The sequence below is a fragment of the Hordeum vulgare genome, chromosome 4H, assembly GCF_904849725.1.
Source record: "Hordeum vulgare subsp. vulgare chromosome 4H, MorexV3_pseudomolecules_assembly, whole genome shotgun sequence".
NCBI lineage: Eukaryota > Viridiplantae > Streptophyta > Magnoliopsida > Poales > Poaceae > Hordeum > Hordeum vulgare.
The window spans coordinates 211,057,893-211,080,173 of NC_058521.1; the positions used below are offsets into that span (position 1 = coordinate 211,057,893).

The following is a 22,281-nucleotide window of genomic DNA, read 5'->3' on the forward strand; positions in this document are numbered from 1 at the left end:
CGCCGCCGGCCCTCTCTCCCTAGCTTCAGCTCGTTCCCACCTCCGATCGATTTCGGTTTCGGTCCACCTCCCCGCCCGCCGACGAGGTGACCTCGTCTCCCTTGCTCCCCGCCCCTGATTCGCAAGGCCAAAGCTCGAGGACGGGGACACGCCTCTCTCTCCACCCAAACCTCCGCCACCTGGGCGCTCCCACCAAACCGGTGACGGGGACGCGCCTCTCTCTCCCCTCACACACATCCTGCTTCCGCTTCTTGAACCTTTAGCTTGGCCGACCTGAGCAGAGCAGAGCAGAGCTGCCGTCGGCCCAGTTTCTCGTCCAGATCCGGGTGAGTAACTACCGCTCTCCTTGGATCTGAGGGGTGCAGGCAGGGACAAGACCAAGCGGAGGCGGCCGTTCGTGCGCTGAGCAGCCGTGTGAGCTGCAGGAGGAGGCGTCGGCTCGCCCTGCCACGCCCACGCCGCCACTGGGAGGAGCTCGATCCCAACTGCACTGCAAGGACACCACCCACTCGGAGGTAAATATTCAACCTCGCTGCCCCTGTTGCCATATGCCACACGTGATGTCATTTTGTGCCCATGCATGTAGGCTTTATTAGCTTCCGATGGTGTGGTGTGCTATGTACATATTTTATTTCAGGATCCTGGGTTGGTGCTGTGTTTTTTCCTATGTGTACTTAGATATCTACTCCGTGATAATAGCTAGTTAGACAGCCTTGAACCTGGTTATATCGCCTAGACAATCTGGTGGTTACAAAAAACATCGTGACTGCTAAGGAACAAGCAGGTAATATCACCTCGACAACCTGATTAGTAGTTATCTTCTACAGTCTGGTAGTTACAACAATATGGCAAATCCTAGCAGACGGCCTAGTAATGGCCCTCAGCTAATCTGGTAGTTACATAAACAACATATGGCGGTTATTATTTGGTAAAAACTTGTAAGTGGGCACAAGAGCGTTTCGTATTGTGTTTGCCCACCGATCTTAATCCATTACCTGTTGCTTAATCATCATGCCTGTCTCCAAACAAGCAAGTACTATTACTATTATTTTGGAAGGATGCAACATTACTGTCACCAATTTTAAATAACCAGGTCACCAATGGTGGGCTGAGGTGATACATCTCAGGCCCGTGGACCAGCACCTGGCTGTAACATCCTCATATATGTAGTGTTGTTCTTAAATTAAATTAAATGAGCCCGAATCTTACTGTATTTTATTGGCCATAAATAGTCTGAAACAAGTTGTTACAATGCCTATGCACATAATTTGCTCTGCTTATTCTCATATCAGTAATCGTGCTTTCTTTTTTCTTTCTCTTGTGCTTCGACAGGCTGTCCAACTTGTTTCTCAATAGCTCCTTCCTCAACAATTCGTTCCGAGGCAAAACCCCTGAGGTCATCTCCAATCTCGTGAAGCTGCTTATACGCCCGACGAAAAGTGACGAGCAGCAGCAGCAGCAGCAATAACATCATGAAGATATCAGGAAGAGTTCGTTGTACCTCTTGCCGTCGAGGAAACCGCCGCTGCAACAGATTCCCGAGGACCAGAAGCCATCGAGGAAACTGTTGCTGCAGCTGGCTGTCAGGAAACTTTTTGCTCGCCGAAGGGTATGAACATATTTCCTATGTATCATCTCCTTATTTAGCTCTTTGATTTTGCTTGGTCAAACATATACACATCTGGATTCTCAGCATTTTACGTTATTTCATTCGTTTTTGTTTGCTAATGTGATAGGTAATATTGGTGTGGACCGGCTAGACATGATTAAAGGATTCTTGCAAAAGCTGTTGGCCTTTGAGAAATTTCTTGAGGAAAACGAGGAATTGGATTTTGAATACAAAGTAGTTCTACTGCAGATTGCAGTGCCAACCAGAAGTAACGTACCTGAATGTAAGAATCATTTCTATGGTTTATATTTTGTTTGTGCCTTCTATGCAAATAACTCGAATAATGGACATGCAGAATATTTAGTTACTTGAATGGGTTTATAATTTAGTACAATCTGATATAATGCTTCAGAAATAATATACCTTCTAGGCTTCTGCTAGCTGAAGTAATGGAACTCCCAAATTTGTTGCTGACACTTCTTGTGAATGAACTAGAAGATGCGGTAATGCTTGAAGTGTTGTGTCTAGAACATAAATTTCTGCATGATTGGGTTCCTTAGGCTGCCCATAATGGTAGTATCATAGGTTGTATCATGCATGCCAACTAGGCACTTTCGATGAGGTGGCATAGAATTAAATGAAGAAAGAGAGGGTTGAGTATCATATCATGATACCGTATCATATTAAATGATGTCCTACTATGTGTCTTGCATGACAATAAATGAACTACACTATGATACCAACATATGATACTATGCATTACGAATGTGGTATCATACACTAGTATCATATGCATGATACTAGTATATGATACTACCCATTACAACCAGCCTTAGAATATTTCAGAGTACTGTTTTTAGTAATCATTGAACGCATATTACTATTGGTAATTCTCTACTTTTAATTTGCAAAATAAAAATGCCTCATTAAGATTTAAGGGTCCAAGTCCCAAGAGTCTAATACCACACACACAGACGGCCATTCTTAAATTTTGCATCTGCAAGTGGAGTTTGCACTCATTGACAATTGATTAGCAGAATCCTACCAGTTCAGTATTACAAAAATTATGTGATTTCTTTACCTAATAATAAAGAGGCTATTGCTTCCGTCGGAAAACCCACCGTTGCCGTTTTCAAAAAAGCCCCTGTCTTTTAGGTAATTAAACCGGAACGACATGAACCCGTCCGACACGATGCTCCTGCCGCAACGTTCGTCCGTTAGCATCCACGTGATAAACAAAAGCCGATTTTTGGAAACAAAAGTACGTCCATCATCCGTTATTTCTTTTGGATTATTTGTATACAGAGAAAGAAAGAGAGAGTCTGGAAGACACCATCGTGGCGCCGCTATGGACCAACGCCTCCGGGCCCAACATGGAGAAACACCCTATATAACACCCTCAATCTAGGAGCTTTGGTCTGTTCTGTACATGGCCAGTCGTTGGAGTGGAGGAGGGCAGTGCTGATTCGTGTATTTCCCGGGCAAGAACAACATGGTCAATCAAGCTTTCATGTTCAGCCTGGACGCGAAATACACCGTCGTCTTTTAAACCATGTCTATCAGTAGACTGAGATTGACAGAAGAACCACCGTGATCGAGATCGAGATTGGCGAAACCATCATGCCAGCAACACATTGACAATGCCACACCAAACCGTTCCAATCCACGTCCGCGTCCGGCGTCATCAACTCCTCGAATCAGCGATGGTCCAACCTCACCATGGAGTGCAGTTGTTGTTGTCGCGGTCGAAAGATCGAACAAACTCGAGCTAACGGTTCCATCTCGACTAGGCATGGAGCACGCAGCATGAGCACCAAATCAGGAGGTCCGCTGACATTTGGGTCAATGGCTAGCAGAAGAGGGACTCGTCTTCTGACGGCCTCAAGTTTAGGGACTAAACAGGACGTGCAACTCGAGATCTATTGGCGCCTGTCAGGTCATCATATACTTGGATCAGAAGAGTCCCTACTGTGTTCGAGACTCGCCCTCCCAGCGTGCAATGGCAATCGCACAGCTCGTGCAGCCCTACGCCCGGATCGTGCCCACGTATGCTCCAGTGCTTTTTTCCTGAGAATCCTTATGCTCCAGTGCTTCTACCTTGTTCCGTTACATGCCTTGATCCTACCCACGACATTCCTCGATGCCGTCTCTTGCAACCCCCCCCCTTTCCTTCCGAGTTAAAGTTTCTACGCCGTTGGCACACTTCCAAATTGAAATATAACTCAGGTCAGTTCTGGATGTTTTGAATTTTTTTGTATTATAAAGAATTTAAATATGATAGCTGATAATTCACTACTCCCACTAATATAATATGCGTCCTCACTTACATATATCTTCACTTATCATAGACCATAGTTGGATCTTATGAAGTGACTTTGCCTTGTGAATACCCGTACAGTAAAAGAAAAGCAGCACATGCATCTACTTGCTGAGCTGGACCATTAGCTTAAATACATAGCCATCTTGCATATTTTGTTTGACCAAATGATATGTCCCCTTAAATTAGTAGATTAAGTTTATGCAAGATGATAATATCATTTGTATAGGTCTCGGCTGACGGTGTCTACATATATACCATAAATATTCAAGGATTTTATCTCAAAAGCATCTAGCAATCTTATTCTTAAGAATGACCGAGCCTGTTATTTTGATTTTAAGTTGCCCAACTCATCATATGGTATTTAAGATTGGCAGATAAAATTTCAAACATGACTTCATTTTCTTTGAATTTCTTAGAAAGTTTTGCTACTGGCATTGCCATGCTAGCTAGGAGAGATAATAAACTATTGTATATTTCATAGTCAATATAGTAAAGCCATAGTGCAGAATTAATACATAAGAAAATAATATTACTGCTGTATATCTTATAATATTACATTCTAATTATACTCATGTATATATTAATGGAGACATGTCGTCTTCAGAATTACAAGTCTGTGCAGAAAGCGGCTCGTGAATGCGGCGTGCTATAGTATAATGACCAAGAAACATGACCACCATCTATGACAGTGGTGAACGGACGAAGTGGCAACATGGATGCGTCACTATATATGTGCACAAAATTTCATCATGCATGGGCACATTTATTAGGTGAAGAAATATTTCGCCCGTTGCAACGTACGGCCATATTTATTTGATGTGTGCAAAAAACTGTTTCATCCGTTGCAACGCACGGGCACATTTACTAGTAACATTTAGGCATATGATGGTCTATATAGGTAGTTTCTAGTAATAAGATTTAACTTTTGCTAGCATGTACGAACCATTAGGTGATTACAAGAAACCGTTTGTGTCGAGAACATTCAGGGAGTCATGGTATCCAATCCTTAATGAGATAACATATTTTATTGATAGTAATTCATATGTTAACATTTAAAAAAAAACCTATAGTCGACTAGCTATCTTAAGCTAATGATATTTTCAGGTATGTTAATGTTTTATGTACTCACATGAGCAGATCGGAAGCTAGCAAGTCAAGTGCATGAACTGGTTGCACGCGTAAATGGTCGATTCGGAACACTGAAAGCAACTCCGATTCTACATTTGGTTCGCCCCCCTCCCGTATGCACCCACATTTTCTATTTGGGTTATATAGGACTAGTGTTCATATATTTTTTGTAGCGGGCTAGTAATAATGAATGTTTCTACCGAAATGCCCCAGTGGATCTTGTATTATGTTAAGATGTAAAGGTGGGTAGCACTAAGAGCTCGGTTTTCTGCTATTATTGGGTAGCACTAAGAGCTCGGTTTTCTGCTGACCAGTTTGCTGCTCGTGCTTGAAATGTTCATGGTTATAGAGGGGAATTCAGTTGTAGTAGCATATTCTAGGAAGTCCACAGGTTTAGCTTGTATCCAGTTTCTTTATAGCATACTCTGTCAAGTGTGTGCTCAATATGTTCAAACTAGTAATTTCATATATTCAGATAGGGACCTTTCTTCCTGTTATTTTATCGTCAAAGCCCAAAAAGAGTGATGCTAATTTGCTGAAGGTCCATTTGTTCATCAGGCTCTATGATCTCAATCTCCTGGCCAGACAGAGTATTTTTCTCATGCAAAATTGCATAGTTGTAGAATCTGTAGCTGTTCTGCAACATGCGTTGGTCAGCTTAAAACGATGCTACCTAATGCATATCATGATTTTCATACCTTGGATCAATCTACTCTTTAGGTGTACTTTAGAGTCTTGTCTTATTTTTTTGTATTTGAGATGAACCAGTGCTCTCATGTTCCACTAATTCTTAGCTGGTCGTCCGAACATGTTTTTTCAGTTTATACTTGGTGCCACTTGAAGCAGACAACCTACTTTTCTTGTATATGAACAAATTTCTTGTATATTTTAACTGTCGCAGACAGTAGTCGATGCAATTTTAGCTTTTGAAGTCGACCTCATCTGAACTTGAACAACCTACTATTTTTGTATATGACAACCTGTAGTGTTAGTTCACACTTTTTTGTAAATGCTGTTATTTAAATACCTACAGTGTTAGTTCACATCTTATTCTTATTTTTTGCACAGGTGAAGTACAAAGCCAAGTGTGAAGCTATGAAGCGTATCAACAAAGAGTAGTATATGTATTGTAATAGTAGGCAGTAGTAGGTATATCTGGGTTGTGGTGTAGTGTAAAGATTGTAATAGACAAAATCAATGTTGGTTTGGATGAATTTCATTTGCTCCCTACCCTGTTTGAAATATTGATTCTGAATGTGATTTGAATACCTATGAAATGGCAACTTGACAAGGGGACCAAGTTATGATATTTATTTGACAAAATGTGAAATTTCTGACGTGTGGGACTAATTTTGAGATCAACATGACATGTGGGACCAGTACAAAAATAAAATGGCCAAAAAATAAAATCAATAGAAAGTAAAAGGCCATAAACCAAAATTTGAAAACAAAATACTAAAGTGGATGTAAATAGGCTAAGGCCCAAAAAGAAGCCCGATAAGAAAAAGCCCAAAAAAATAAACCAGCCCATGTGATCAATTAAAATGGGTTGGGCTGATTTCAACCATGATGTTTTGATTTCATCGTAATTTTGCCACGTAGGACTGGGTTTGATTGCCAACGACGATTTAGGATCGTCATAAAGGTTATGACAATCCAGGAATCATCATAAAAGTTACGACGATTTTGATCAAAACTTCGCTGCTGTTCATTTGTGACGCTCCGTTTTTGACGCTTGGGTTTTTGTCGTGAGATCGTCGTAAATTAAAAACCGTGACGATGTAGCGACGAAAAAATAGCGTCGTGTTATAGCATATTCCTTGTAGTGACTGGCTCACGGGGTTATCACCGCCTACCTGATCAGGGTAGCCCGCATGCATAACCCTCCCTCTTTGGAGGTACCGGTGAAAGAGCATGCGATCGGACCAAGTCAAGGCTGTTCCAGAACGACAAATGCGATTGCACCGATGAGCTCGGACATGTGACTCTGATCCACCAACTAGGAATCTTATCCCGAATATTATCTGTCATAGCTGACGCTATGATGTCATAACAATCCGATAATTAATAAGATCAAGCCACTACTGTTAAAACATATTCATAAACTGTCGGATGAAACACAAAGTAATCATAGACAGTAATCTCAACTGTATAATGTAAATGGCAAACTATTACTTTTATAGATTCTAGCTATACGGTAGACCTTCGGAACCCTCGCACAAAATCGGCAAATAAATCGGTAGCCACCAGAACGATCGTTACAACACAGATCTGGGACATTACCGGAATAACTCAACCCCGACTCAAGACGGCAGGAAAGCAGCTCAGAGCATGAGGCGGTGTTGATAAGAAGAATGTAGCAGTTCCCTAAGAAGGCTGAAGCACAGCTCAGAGCATAGGGTCACCGCCACGGTAAGAAATACAACAGTTGCCCCCGATGACCGAAAAGTAGTGGAGAACACGAGACAACTGCTGACAAAAGAAATATAAAATTGGCATCCACCCCGCACGGCCAAAAACAGCTCAGACTCAGGCATGGTGCCATTATTGAACAGAATGTGAGCAAGGATTCGTCAGAGTCACACACATCACATCACTATACATTCGGACACAAGCATTATAAATTAAATATGCAAGAGCATCACAGAGCAAAGTTTGGGAGCATATATTAGATGAAAAGTAGTACTAGGAACTATTACTAATGTCATGAGAGTTATATGCAAATGTAGGATAACAGGTGATACAGATAAACACACATATTGCAAGCAAAGTTATCACGTAGGTCCGGAGCTCATGGTAAGAGGTTGGCTTTCCTGGGGGTCGACGAATACTCCGGGCAGAAACGCAATAAAACACCTGGAAGATTTGTCGGAGAGGTTTCCCTCTCGGAGGGCCCAATCAAAAGGGCAAGGGCAAAACATTCATTTCTACTATGCAAACAAGCTATGCAAATGATACCGTCGAAACAGGCTCGAGGATACGAAGATGTGAGCGCTTGTTTTACCTCAATCGAAGCTACGAGCGAAAAATTTAAGGGTGTTAGATCACCGGCGCTAGTCTATAAAAAGAAATATGGCAACCAGGTCCCTGGGGCTGAAGTAGATAGAGCCTTTGGTCAGAATATGTTTTCCCAACAGGGAAACATATTTTTGGAAATGCGTTTCAACTAACTCCCCTAGGCCCGGGTTATATCTCTCTTACAGCTGGGCCCCACTCTATCACTCCTCTCTCTCTCTCCTCCCTCTCTCTCTCTCCTCCCTCGCTCATCTCCTACCTCCCTCCCACCGCGACAGAGAGCAGGGGGGTGGCACCGGCCGCCGCGGCTGCCGCCCCACCGCCGCATGGGTCGGAGGGCGTAGAGGGTGCGCCGCCCCTCGCCACGCTTAGGGGATAGTCGCGGGGTCGCTCGAGGCGCCCTGCAGCGCTACCGCCGCGACGCAGGCCGTGCTAGCGCCGTCCGGGCTTGCTGCCACCATGCACGGCCACGGGTGCGCCTGGGGAGGGTCGGGACCGACTGGTGGGGGGTCGAGGAGCTCACGGGAGAGGCTCAGGGATGGCTTAAATAGCCCCGAGGGAAGGTTCTCGCCACGCCGGGAGAAGCTCCGATAGTCCATGGCGAGATTCCTTCGGCACTCACATCCATGAGCAACAAAACAGAGGGGAGATTGCTCTAGAGGGTGCGGAAAGACAGTGGGGAGCTTGCCGACACTACCAGACGAGCTGGAGCTTGTTGGATACATGCTCCCGTCGCCTCAAATGCACAAAGCTTGGATTTGGCACTCTCTGCCCATGGTCACCACGTGGCCATGGCCTTGCCACGTCCCTTGGGTTGTCAAAACATGTCTAGGGTGTTCTCCAAGCAACACTGAGCTGAACTATGCATCTGGATACCACTTGAGAGCAATGGTGTGACCTCTCCTTCCTGAACAAGAATCTAACAACAAGGTGTTTGATCTGGACGGTGGCCACCACAATGCTCGTCTTGGCATGATATTTTTGCTGAGGTTGACCAGTCACTAACGTCAGTATCCTGGCCAAAATTCAGCACAATACAATGAGTCTAGAGGGTAATTCCTTTGTAACTTGGCATACGGACCACAAATATAGAAGAAGATGCTGGGGTTAATTGGCTAAATGGAATTGGCTGAAACTTGGAGGAGACTCATGACTTAGGCATGTGAAGTCAGTGTAAAAGTTCCATACCATTTGCATAAGAATAAATGGTACTTCCTTCATAGTGCTCCAATGTGGACAGAATTTTAAATAATTTACTGAGGAAGAATGGATTGATGGAATGGGCTAAATTTTGGTGGACAACAATGACTTATCATAATGAACCACTGTGCAAAATTTCAGCTCAAGGGAAACAAGGATTCAAGCACTTCCTTTGCAAATAGAAAAGCTGGACAGAATCTGCAAAGGGATGTTGTGCTCAATTTTTGAATTGGGGAACTTGATATTTTGATGGAAATGATGAATTTATGGATATGAGAAACTCCACAAATTATTTGGGATTTTTCCTAGCTACAAAAATGGTAGTTCCTTTGGAAAGGCCCCAAATTGGAATATTGGCTTTAAATAGGAAAAAGGCATTTTTCCCTACTTAGTGATGACTAATATTTTATGAGAGCTTCATAGGATCACAAAGGATACCTCCACCAGTTTTCATGACATTGGGAGATGGATAGATATTTTTTTGGATTTAATTCCTCACGAGGGCAGAAGTAGGAATTAATTCTAGAAGAGAAATACTGTATATGGCTTGGCAATATTTTTGCACATCTAGGGTCTATGACGGAATAATGATCTCTGGGAATAATTAGAGAATCAACAGAGCAAGGGACATGATGGCTCCTTTGTAAACACAAAAGCAGGATTCCCAGTTCCAATATTTCGGAGCTAGGATTTCAAAGAGGTTCGGGGTTTACTCAACAAGGGCAAGCTCGCACAAGGACATGGGAGAAGCACGGAGAGGTTGAGGATAGACTGGGTTCACCTGGTCATTTGCCAAATTCTAGAGGAAAAATCTGGGAGAGAAAAGCTAGGAAGAAATAACAGCACAAAAATTGATAATTGATTTTTTGGATAATACAAACCTTCCCCCCTTAGAAGAATCTCGTCCTCGAGATTCCAGCGTGAGCTTAGCACAACAACTATTACTACTACGCCTCGTATGAAAACTTCTAGGCTTGGTCTTAACCCTGTGGTTGAAAACAACCGAGTTAAGAGCACCAAAATTGGTACACCCAGATCGAGACACAAATATCGCGAGATCTATTCTATACATGGAGATCACTGGGTAGCCCTATCATTTTTAGAAAAAGTAGAGTTTCCTTTTTCCGAAAATGCTTGGGGCACTACGATGAACTGTGGCCTCCTTCGCTGGCAAGTGGGACCAGGGCCCACTGGCAGCCTTCTTCTTCTTCTTTCTCCAGCCAACGACTCTCACTCTCTCTCGCTCCTGCGCTGCTCGGAGTACGTCTAGGCACTACGCACGCCTAGCTCCTAGGGCGTAAAGCACCCTACAATTGTAGTGTGCAGCATGCACAAGGACGACGCAGAGAGAACTCCCATCACTGGCCAACGCCGGTCGGCACTGCTCTCGGATTCCCTCCTGGACGCCGGTGATCGAGCAGCGCGAGGCCACCTGGACCTCGCTCACCGTACGCCGGACTCGGGCTATAAAAGCGTCCGTGGTACCTTCCTCTTCTACCTCGCATCCTACCTCACCTCTTCCTCCTCTTCTCCTCCTCTTTCTGGTGGCAGGAGCGCGAGGCAAGGCGCTAATGGCGGGCGTGGGGTCGGAGCTGCTCACCCTCCTCCTGGCTGGTCTACTAGCGGCATTGGTAGGCGGCTCGGTGCTACTAGCGTGATGATCCTTGATGGTCGTCGCGACGCCGTGGCTAAAGGGATGGCTGAGGGCCAACCGCACCATCTCAGGCCGGCAAAATAAGCGCTGGCGGGGGCGGCAAAGGCGACCTGTCAACATCACACCAGGCGGTGACAGAGGCGCTGTTGGGTCTGGGGTTAGTGTGGTGCAGTCAGCAGAGTTCTAGCAGTTTGGAGCCCACGCGGCTGGTTGGTCCTTGCTGAACAACGTCCACAACTAGTGGGTACTAGGGTTAAAATCTAGTTTTAGGTCTTGGTCTGGAAGGGTTGTAACGACTTATGCTGCAATAAAACCTCTCAGAATTTCTCCGGGATGGCAACTAGTACGCAGACATTGCTCACACGATGCGCACGCAATCTATTCAGACTAACATGCAAAATGCACATGATGGCCAAATGTAGGCAAAGAAAGAATCATATCAAGCAGATTACACTAAGGTGTTTTAATGCTAGTGGGTGTATGTACTCCTGGTATACATACACCTATACTAGCTCGCATTTTATTAGGGACTCTAGGCGAGTCCGATGTTTTTAGGTGTAAGTGCTCTACTGACCAGAATCTTGTTCATAAATCCAATGCCAGCTCTGTTAAACATTTCTGCTTAACAGGGTGGCAAACGAACCAAGCACACAGGGCAAGTAAGCATACATGACATCACAATAGCACACATGCACATGCAATGCAAGCAGTACAACAACACACGGCTCTACTGGGCGGCTAACAACAACTCATTGTAAGTACAACGTCCTAATCCTAGACGCGAGCGAAGAAACAGTCTTCAAAGCACACCTGCTTGCAACATCTCCTGGCTCCGCTCACTGTTGAAGCAACAAAATGGGCTTACTCTTGCTGGGGCTCTCCTGGGGGACGAAGGCTGAGCTAACTCTTTTCTTGGTCTTCGGGCACTTCTATGGGTTGGGGCTCAACTCCTGGTGCTGCAAGGGGAACTTTACGGAACACATCCCGACGACGAAGTCGCCTCATAGATCCCATAATGGAGTTACGGTGGATGTCTCTAGGCTAATATGGGTCCACGGGTTGCGAAGGCAGTACCAGGTGCGAGGGTGGCACTGAGCTTAGAATAGGGACTGGGTTGATTGGGGCTCAACTTGATGCGCTGCACGGTATGCTTCCGTAACAACCCGCGTGGTGTCATGGTCCACGACCTTGAGCTCTTTAAGAATGCCGAAGAGAAATAATCCTTGGGCAGCAGCAAACTAGATCAGACGAGCTATTGCTAGGTCCGCATTTTCGATTGTGATGGAGGGGGACAATAGCGAAGCCCCTGCATCCCTGCCACTTGCAGAAACTGAAGCTGAAGTCGGGTAATAGCTTCCGAAGTGGCTATCTAGACAACCAACTCAAGAGTGGGCATGGGATGGCCATGAATATTCGTGGGCTTCCCATCCGCCGCTGGACCTGGGTGGATATGCACCTTTTCATAGAACCGGCAAAGATGGGGAACGGGTTCCGACTGGAACACCAAATACACTTGGGGCTTACTAAGGCCAAAGGCTCGGGAGAGTATACTAGAAAGGATGGGCAGGAAGCCAAAATGACCATTGGCTAGGGTTCGGCTGTGGAAAGTGGGTGTCTTGGAAGGACTGGCCATGGCTGCTAGTTTGGGGATACTAGTCTGGGTTCCCTTGCAAGGCTCTAGCTTACTGGGTGGGAAGAGCTACGACTCACTAGTGGGAAGGGTTTAAATAGGCAGTCGGGCTGGAACACACCAGGATGGCGTAGATCCTTCTCGTGCCGGGTAGAAGATACGCTCGCACGACCGTCAACTGGGTAGGGTCACAGTCCAATCTAGAGTGGCTGGGTGGATGGACAACTGGATATGGATACGTCCATTCCGACTGCGCCATCTATTGGTCAATAGTAGCCATGTCGGATGGCAGAGACGGGTGAAATCTATCGGGCTCACGACTGGTTGAACCTAAGGTGGTCTGGGTGCTAGGTAACCTATAGCCAGCCTAGCCCTCATACCACGTCTTGTGGCACCCCGATAGAGGGTCGACGCACGCCCGTCCCCAGGATAAGACCAGACGCACACCACAGACATGATACAGCAATTCCAAGCAAAAATGGCTTTATTAATATAATGGAGTATTACAATACTGTTGCTTCCAACAATATTACACAACTCCAAGGCAAACTAAGTGACAGCAGAGGTCTTGATACAGCGGCAACGACGTCCCTGGCTGGGCTCCATAACTCGCAGGTCTGGCTGGGCTACGATCTAGCACGACGAGGCTTCTCCTGCAACTGGCCACGTGCAAGGCCAGGTGGGTACTTTGAATGTACTCGCAAGACAACCAAATACATAGCATCCAAACAGCAGATAACAAAGCAAGCATAATAATTATATAATAGCTATTCTAAGCATGGCATGGAATTAACAGGAAAATATAAATCAAGCATAGCATGACATGGACTAAACATGTAATCTACCTCACTAGCATGGCAAAGATCACAACAAGTGCTTAACCATCTTAATGTCACAGAATATCAACGTACTCTCTACTGGGTTGTACCACAACCCTCGACATAATCGCAATCCGGTCTGAATGGATTCAAATCACATCACACGGTCATCTGACCATTCATCATATAGCCTTCTCTTGACCAACACATCATGTTAGCAACATCCTCTGATATTCACACGAGACGAGTTCTTCCATCATTAGTAACATTGATATGGTTGACCGTTTACTGAGGTCTGGTCGGGCTGTCCATTACCGTGGACTCGGCTATTCGAATAGGTTTGACACTCTTCAGAGGTTGCACACTTTACCCACACTATGGAGCACTGACCTCGTGATCGCATTCGGGTGGACCAACATTGCCCCAATGAAACTTTCCTAACCCATGACTCTTTCATCGTACCACCGGCATTCATCCTCCCCCGGAGTTTTGCCTTGGGTAGCCCTATGTCCTCATGACACCTTCCACCCTTGTGGCCAAACTAAACTGTCCCATCCGGGGAAGCCGGAACAAACAACTCAACTGGCTCACAGGGTTATCACCGCCTACCTGATCAGGGTAGCCCGCGTGCAAAACCCTCCCTCTTTGGAGGTACCGGTGAAAGAGCACGCATTCAGACCAAGTCAAGGCCGTCCCACAACGGAAAATGTGGTTGCACTGATGAGCCCAGACAGGTGACTCTGATCAACCAACTAGGAATCTTATCCCGAATATTATCTGTCAGAGCTCACACTACGATGTCATAGCAATCCGATAATTAATAAGATCAAGCCACTACTGTTAAACCATATTCATAAACTGTCGGATGAAACACAAAGTAATCATAGACAGTAATCTCAACAGTATAATGTAAATGGCAAACTATTACTTTTATAGATTCTAGCTATACGGTAGACCTTCGGAACCCTCGCATAAAATCAGCAAATAAATTGGTAGCCACCAGAATGGTTGTTACAACACAGATCTGGGATATTATCGGAATAACTCAACCCCGACCCAAGACGGCTGGAAAGTAGCTCAGATCATGAGACAATGTTGATAAGAAAGATGTAGCAGTTCCCTAAGATGGCCGAAGCACAACTTAGAGCAAAGGGTCACCGCCACGGAAAGAAATACAACAGTTGGCCGCGATAGCCTAAAAGCAGCGCAAAACATGGGACAGGTGCTGACAAAAGAAATATAAAATTGGTATCCACCCAGGACGGCCGGAAATAGCTCAGACTCGGGCATGGTGCCATTCTTGAAGAGAATGCGAGCAAGGGTTCGTCAGAGTCACACACATCACATCACTATACATTCGGACACAAGCATTATAAATTAAATATGCAAGAGCATCACAGAGCAAAGTTTCAAAGCATATATTAGATGAAAAGTAGTACTAGGAACTATTACTAATGTCATCATAGTTATATGCAAATGAAGGCTAACAGGTCATACAGATGAAGACACAGAGTGTAAACAAAGTTATCATGTAGGTCCGGAGCTCATGGTAAGAGGTTGGCTTGCGTGGGGGTCGATGAATACTCCGGGCAGAAACGCGATAAAACACCGGGAAGATTTGTCGGAGAGGTTTCCCTCTCGGAGGGCCGAGTCATTTCTTTTGTGCAAACATGCTATGAAAATGAAACTATCAAAACGGGCTCGACTAGACGAAGAGGCGGGCGCTGGTTTTACCTCAATCGGAGCTACGAGCGAAAAGTTATGGGTGTTAGATCACCAGGGGCTAGTATGTAAAAAGAAATATCAGAACCAAGTCCCTGGGGCTGAAGTAGATAGCGCCTTTGTTCAGAATACGTTTTCCCAACAGGGAAAACATATTTTTGGAAATGGGTTTCCACTTACTCCCCTGGGCCCGGGCTATCTCTCTCTTACAGTTGGGCCCCTCCCTATCTCTCCTCTCTCTCTCCTCCCTCTCTCTCTCCTCCCTGGCTCATCTCCTACCTCCCTCCCACCGCGACAGAGAGCAGGGGCGTGGCGCCGGCCGCCGCGGCTGCCGCCCCACCGCCGCGCGGGCGGGCTGGTCAGAGGGCGCAGAGGGGCGTCGCCTCGCACCACGCCTAGGGGTTTGCCGCGGGGTCGCCCGAGGCGCCCTGCAGCGCTACTGCCGCGACGCAGGCCCCGCCGGCACCAGACTGGCTTGCTGCCGCCGTGCACAGCCACGGGTGCGCCTGGGGAGGGTCCGGACCGACTGTTGGGGGGTCGAGGCGATCACGGGAGAGGCTCGGGGACGCCTTAAATAGGCCCGGGGGAAGGTTCTCGCGACGCCGGGAGAAGCTCCGATAGTCCATGGCAAGATTCCTTTGGCACTCACCTCCAGGAGCAAGGAAACAGAGGGGAGATTGCTCTAGAGGGTGCGGGGAGACAGTGGGTTGCTTGCCGACACTGCTAGACGAGCTGGAGCTTTTTGGAGACATGCTCCCGTCGCCTCAAATGCACAGAGCTTGGATTTCGGACTCTGTGCCCATGGTCACCACGTGCCCTTGGCAATTCCATGTCCCTTGGGTTGTCAAAACATGTCTAGGGTGTTCTTCAAGCCACACTGAGTTGAACAATGCATCTGGATTGCACTGGGGAGCAATGGTGTGACCTGTCCTTGCTCAACAAGAATCCAACATCAAGGTGTTTGATCTGCACGGTGGCCACGAGATTGCTCCTCTTGGCATGATATTTGGCTGAGGTTGACCACTCACTAAGGTCACTATCCTGGCCAAAATTCAGCACAATATAATGAGTCTAGAGGGTACTTTGTAACTTGGCATATTGACCAAAAATAAAGAAGATGATGCTGGGGTTAATTGGCTAAATGGAATTAGGTGAAACTTGGAGGAAACTCATGATTTAGGCATGTGAAGTCTTTGTAAAAGTTCCATACCATTTGCACAAATATAAAAGGTACTTCCTTCAGAGTGCTCCAATCTAGACATAATTTTAAATAATTTACTGAGGAAGAATGGTTTGATGGAATGGGTTAAATTTTGGTGGACAAGGATAATTTATCATAATGAATCACTCTACAAAATTTCAGCTCAAGGGAAACAAGGAATCAAGCACTTCCTTTACAAATAGAAAATCTAGATAGAATCTGCAAAGGGATGTTGTGCTCAATTTTTGAATTGGGGAACTTGATATTATAATGGAAATGATGAATATATGGATATGAGAAGCTCCACAAATTATTTGGGATTTTTCCTAGCTACCAAAATGGTAGTTCCTTTGGAAACGCCCCAATTGGATTATTGGCTTTAAATAGGAAAAAGGCATTTTTCCCTACTTAATGATGGCCAATATTTTATGAGAGCTTCATAGGATCACAAAGGATATCTCCACGACTTTTCATGACTTTGGAAGATGGATAGATATTTTTTTGGATTTAATTCCTCAGAAGGACAGAAACATAAATTAATTCTAGAAGAGAAATACTGCATATGACTTGGCGATATTTTTGCACATCTGGGGTCTATGAGGGAATAATGATCTCTAGGAATAATTGGAGAATCAACAGAGCAAGGGAAATGATGGCTACTTTGTAAACACAAAGGCAGGATTCCCAGTTCCAATATTTCGGAGTTAGGATTTCAAAGAGGTTCGGGGTTTAATCAACAAGGGAAATCTCGCACAAGGACATGGGAAAAGCATGGATAGGTTGATGATAGACTGGGTTCACCTGGTCATTTGCCAAATTCCAGAGGAAAAATCTAGGAGAGAAAAGCTAGGAAGGAATAACAACACAAAAATCGATAACCCGATTTTTGTGGTGTTACAATCTCACGAGGTTTCTCTTAAGTTTTGTGTGATTGAAGTTTACAAGTTCGGGGTGAGATATTGATATGAATAGAATAAGGAGCTTCAACACCCTAAGATTGGGAATTTCCAAGGCAACCCCAAGGTAATATCCAAGGAATACTCAAGCGTCTAAGCTTGGGGAAGCCCCGGATGACATCACCTCTTTCCCCTTCAACACTAGTGGTATACCTTACTTAGAGCTATATTTTTATTCGTCACAAATACTTGCTTTTCTTGGAATGTTATTTTGTTTTGTTAGTATTTTCTTGCTGTTATTTATAATCTCGTTTCTTAATAAAAACTTCCAAGAATTGCCTTTAGAATGCTTGATATGCATGTGTGAGGTGTGTTGTATAAAAACAGAAACGTTTTCTATAGTATTTGAATTATGAAATTTACTGGAACGTGGAAAGTTTTTATAGTTTTTATACAGTACTGTCATACCAACTATTTAGCTTTCAAATTCTTTTAGAATTTTTTGAGATACGAAAGTACACTGTTTTAATTGATTACTATAGAATGTTCTGTTTGGACAAATTGTTGTCATAGATTTGTTACCCTAGAGTTTTAATGGCTTATATGGAAAAGTATAAATTGTGGAAATGATTGTATACAGTACTTAATGTTTCAAGATTATTATGCAATTTCTCTTTGTATTACATGAAGTGTTGATTTATTCTTATCTGTACTAACATATCTCACCAGTTCTTTTCAAGATTTGTGTGGATCAAAGTTTTGAGACTTAGGTGAAACCTGGATATGAGAGGATTGAATGGGATAAAAAAACTCAAGCTCGTGGATGGCCAAGGCTCCCCAGTGAAATATTACAAGAAGTATCAAGCATCTAAGCTAGGGGATGCTACGCATCCCACCTCTCTCTGATGTTGATCCTAAGTTTTCGTTCGTACAGAAGTGATATTCTTGGAACATATTTTGTGTTTATCATTACCTTTTATTTTATTCACCTTGCTCGTATGAGATAATCCTTGGTTAATTTATAGAATGCTTCATGTGCCTCACTTAAATTTTTTTAGTATGATTTCATAGGATGCTTTGTGTGCTTCACTTATATATTTTGAACGTGGATATAGGTCTCTGTATATTCATTGAAGAATGCTCTATGAACTTCACTTATACCTTTTTGAGAGTAATTTTATGATCACTATTGTGCTTCACTTATATCCTAAGAGAAAATGTTGAACGAATTAAAGTGATGAAATGTGTAATTATATATGCTTCATATGCTTGTCCCATGGGGAGTAATGACTTCACATACTAAAATTATAAGCACTAAAATTTATAGGGGGTTAGCAAACATAGCATTGGTCACTTGAGAAATTCAAAAAATAATATTGAAGGAAGAGATAGTTTTCACATGTAAATATACTATCTCATACATCTTCTATGATTGCGAGCCCCCATTAATTATTTTAAAACTTGATCAAGTAGTTGGCGTTGGACAAGGAAGTCAATGTAATACAGATCTCTACCACCGAAGTTTTCCGGAACCTTGAATATGACTTCCCATATGTAAATCTTTACCTCCGGACCATTCCAGAGCTCCTCGTAATGTACAAGATCCCATATGGGACTACGAACTACTTTTAGAATTTCCACTATTTATATCTCAACATTACCCTACCGCTACCTAATGTTAAGCGTGCGACCCTACGGGTTCAAGATTCATGTACACATGACCTAGACATCTCTCTAATCGATAACCAATAGCAGGACCAAGATGCCCATTTGGTTCGTACATATTCCATGAAGATCTTTATTGGTTGAACCATGATGTCCAGGGTTCAGTTAACCCCGTATGCAATTCCCTTTGTCCGATGATATGTTACTTGCTCGAGATTCGATCGTCTATATGCATACCTAGTTAAATATCGTTAGTGGCAAGTCTATTTACTCATTTGGTAATAAAAGATCCCATGATTAAACCATTAGTCATATTGCTTACAAGATTCATGTTACGTTGCTTTATCGAGAGAGCCCAGAGATACCTATCTATCATATGTAGTGACAAATCAGTAGTGCAGGCGGCTCCTATACAAACTGTTTTTACACATTTTCCATGACGTAGGCTTAAACCATCGCATTGCTAGTGTGAGCGATAGGGGGGCCTATCCCACACGACACAGATAAATTATTGGGGGTGCCTCATTCTGATCACACACGCTGGGCAAAAAGAGACCATGTGCGATTGGAAGGGTCATCACAAATAGACATATTGTAATAGTCGTGTGAGATGTGCTTAACATTCCACACATGGAATCCCAAAGATATGTTTCTATTCATGTTGTACATCACACACATTTTTTTGCATAGCATCTTTTGTGTTAGGTGTGGCCATCACGCACGGTATCTAGAAGAAATAGTTTGACATAGGGTTGTCCATCACACACACTTTTATGTGAAAACGTTTTTAAAAGGGTGGCCTAACACAGACTGTTGTCGACCAGAAGTCATGTGCGATTGTTCACTGATCTAGCATGCCAACTTTCTCGAAATAGTGTGGGTCCCCTGATATCATCTCTCGTTGTGTTCTCGAGAAACTATCTGCAACAAGAAACCCGAATAATCAGCCTAATTGCCCTATTATTTTAATCGAGTGACTAATCAAATTCACACTTCATATCAAGCGCACAATAAATTTCATATTCTTATTCGGGGAACCAAGATTTCATAATTGAAATAAATTAGAGTACAACATCATATAGGCATATACTACCTAGCTACCTAATTACAGGACACGACAAAGTTTCACATGCAACATCTAAGACCTTTGGAAACTAGCATCATATATGGTAAATAGACAGATAAATCTTGTCTAGAAAACTATTGAAGGGGAAGGCAAATATTGAGCATTCACTGATGTCAAAGGTCCTTGCAACTTTTCGCCAGTGCCAATGGATGGTTGACCACCCAACCTTCATCCTCTTGTCGAAAAGTTCAATATTATACTCTCGATGCTTTATGAATACCTCCCCTGCCTCTTGATCATACAGGTGGTTTGAGACGTACTCATCAATGCACTGCTTTGGAAAGGACAAGAAACAAAGATATGCATAAATTTCATTTCGAATAATTGAAATGTGGGAAAGGAAAAAAGACAAGCTAAAAGAGGTAGTGCCATCCTATACTTGACTGATGTCTTCTTCATTATGCGCACAAACATTTTGTTGCTTTTTGCCGGTTATCTTAACATTTTTTTGGAGTTTCTTTATTTGACTCATATTCATCAACACCTCATTTCCCCACATGGAAAATGGGTCGAACAATGGGTCTAAACCGCTTATACAAGGACCTACATTTGCAAGACCAAATCATTAGAAACCTAAATATTATAATGGTTCCTGCAATTGCACAATAATGTGCTATGAGCTAAAGGATTTTGAATGTGCAAACCTCCATGGTAAACATTAGTGCCTCCCACTATTTCCTCCTATAACATATTTAAGTTAGATATTGATCATGTGATAAATGAGATTTGGCATGCTACCATTAAAATATGTTAATGAAAAATAAACGCATTGTATATCCAACATATTAATTTGAGCCACATGGAAAAGCAAAGCGTGCTAAGAACTATGAAATATAGAAATTGTATGTTTCACATATATTTAGTATATCCAAATTCTATTTACTTTTCACATGCATGACAATACAAAATTGTACCAACAACAGTCGAACATCACATTGCAGATGATCACCAGAAATTAACCAAACAGTTAACTATGCATCACATTGCATAATAGAACATACTAGAAGGTCTTATTGCATAGTAACATTACATTGGATATTTCACTAGAATTTTATAAGGAAAGGCAGGAGCAGCACATGCAATAGGTAAATGAAACATGCTTAATAGGCATAGATTGCTAACAAAAGTCATTAGTAATTAAGCTAAAAATCAAGCTATACCTTGTCATCGAAGATATCAATAACGATGGGCTCGGAAGAGGGTGAGGCCTCCACATCCGGGGTGCCCTCCTTATAGTGGTGAGTGGCCTGACCTTGTTCGGGCACCAACCTGCCAGATCTGGAGCTGAGGAAAGCATGGGCACGCTGAGAAAACAACTCATAGTCTTTCTAGAAGGCACCAATGGAGCCGACGAGAAAACTCCATGAGCTATTGTTTAAAGAAGCCAACCGCATGGGGGCGGCCAAACGCGACGATGGCCTCGACGACGAGTTTCTCCTCGAAGACCTAGGGGTTGGGACTGATACATCTCCTGTGTATCAACGATTTATGAAGTATTCATTCCAATATTCCATAACTTTCTTATACTTTTGGCAACATTTTATATTATTTTTGGGGCTAACTTACTTATCCAGTGCCTAGTGCCAGTTCTTGTTTTTTGTGTGTTTTTTGTTTCGCAGAAAATACATATCAAACAAAGCCCAAAAACCATAAGAATTTATGGAGATTTTATAGTAATATACGTGAATTTTGGGAAGAAGAGTCAATGCAACACGGTGCCTGTCGTGGGTATAAGTCTGACAGTAGATGTATAGGGTACGAAAGGATGGGCAGAGCCTTAGCTACGACGAGGTTGTATGAGTTCAGGCCCTACGTCTCAGTGCTCTCTGGGAGCTTGTTGTCGAGTGGAATATGGATTAGAGTGAATTGCTAACCCCTGCACCAGTGGGGAAGGCCGGCTTATATAGAGTGTGCTACCCTTCACAACGGTTCGGTGCGCAGGGGTGGAGTAGTGGTGAATAACTGCATACCTTACAGGTAACGTATGTCTTTAATGCTAATAAAGGTATATGGAAACGTATGACCGTTGCCCTCCAGGGGGGTTATGATGTACAGAGTGGAATCCAGTCGGTAAGCTTGATACGCTCCGAATGCTCATCTCCGACTGGATGATAGAGGAATCGTCACCGACTGGATGATGGGAAGTCCTTAATCCAGTCGGAACTGACTAAGGGTCTTATCCTTCATGAAGGGTAGTTCTTGGGTAGGCCCCACAGGGCAGGCCTATGACCCTACCCTAGGACTATAACCCCATCATTAGTCCCTGAATGGATTGGGCTTGGAACGATGAAGCGATG

General features: G+C 43.7%; 1 protein-coding gene and 1 long non-coding RNA gene across 3 annotated transcripts in view; both read left to right on the forward strand.

The window, feature by feature from the left end:
- The window catches only part of LOC123450403, a 45,701-nt gene extending 44,094 nt beyond the window's left edge, over window positions 1-1,607 (forward strand). The window contains exons 2-3 of the mRNA XM_045127679.1: window positions 332-515; window positions 1,333-1,607. Coding sequence (XP_044983614.1) covers window positions 332-515; window positions 1,333-1,468 — 320 coding nt within the window. The 3' untranslated portion in view covers window positions 1,469-1,607. The remainder of the gene's footprint in view (window positions 1-331; window positions 516-1,332) is intronic.
- A 195-nt stretch (window positions 1,608-1,802) lies between these two features.
- On the forward strand, window positions 1,803-6,167 carry LOC123448405. 2 transcript variants are annotated; one of them, XR_006631733.1, is made up of 4 exons: window positions 1,803-1,892; window positions 4,534-4,699; window positions 5,067-5,170; window positions 6,126-6,167. It is a non-coding gene; the product is annotated as an uncharacterized LOC123448405 (long non-coding RNA). The 2 variants fall into 2 exon arrangements; XR_006631732.1 differs by having other exon boundaries at window positions 5,067-5,155.
- The last annotated feature ends 16,114 nt before the right edge of the window (window positions 6,168-22,281 follow it).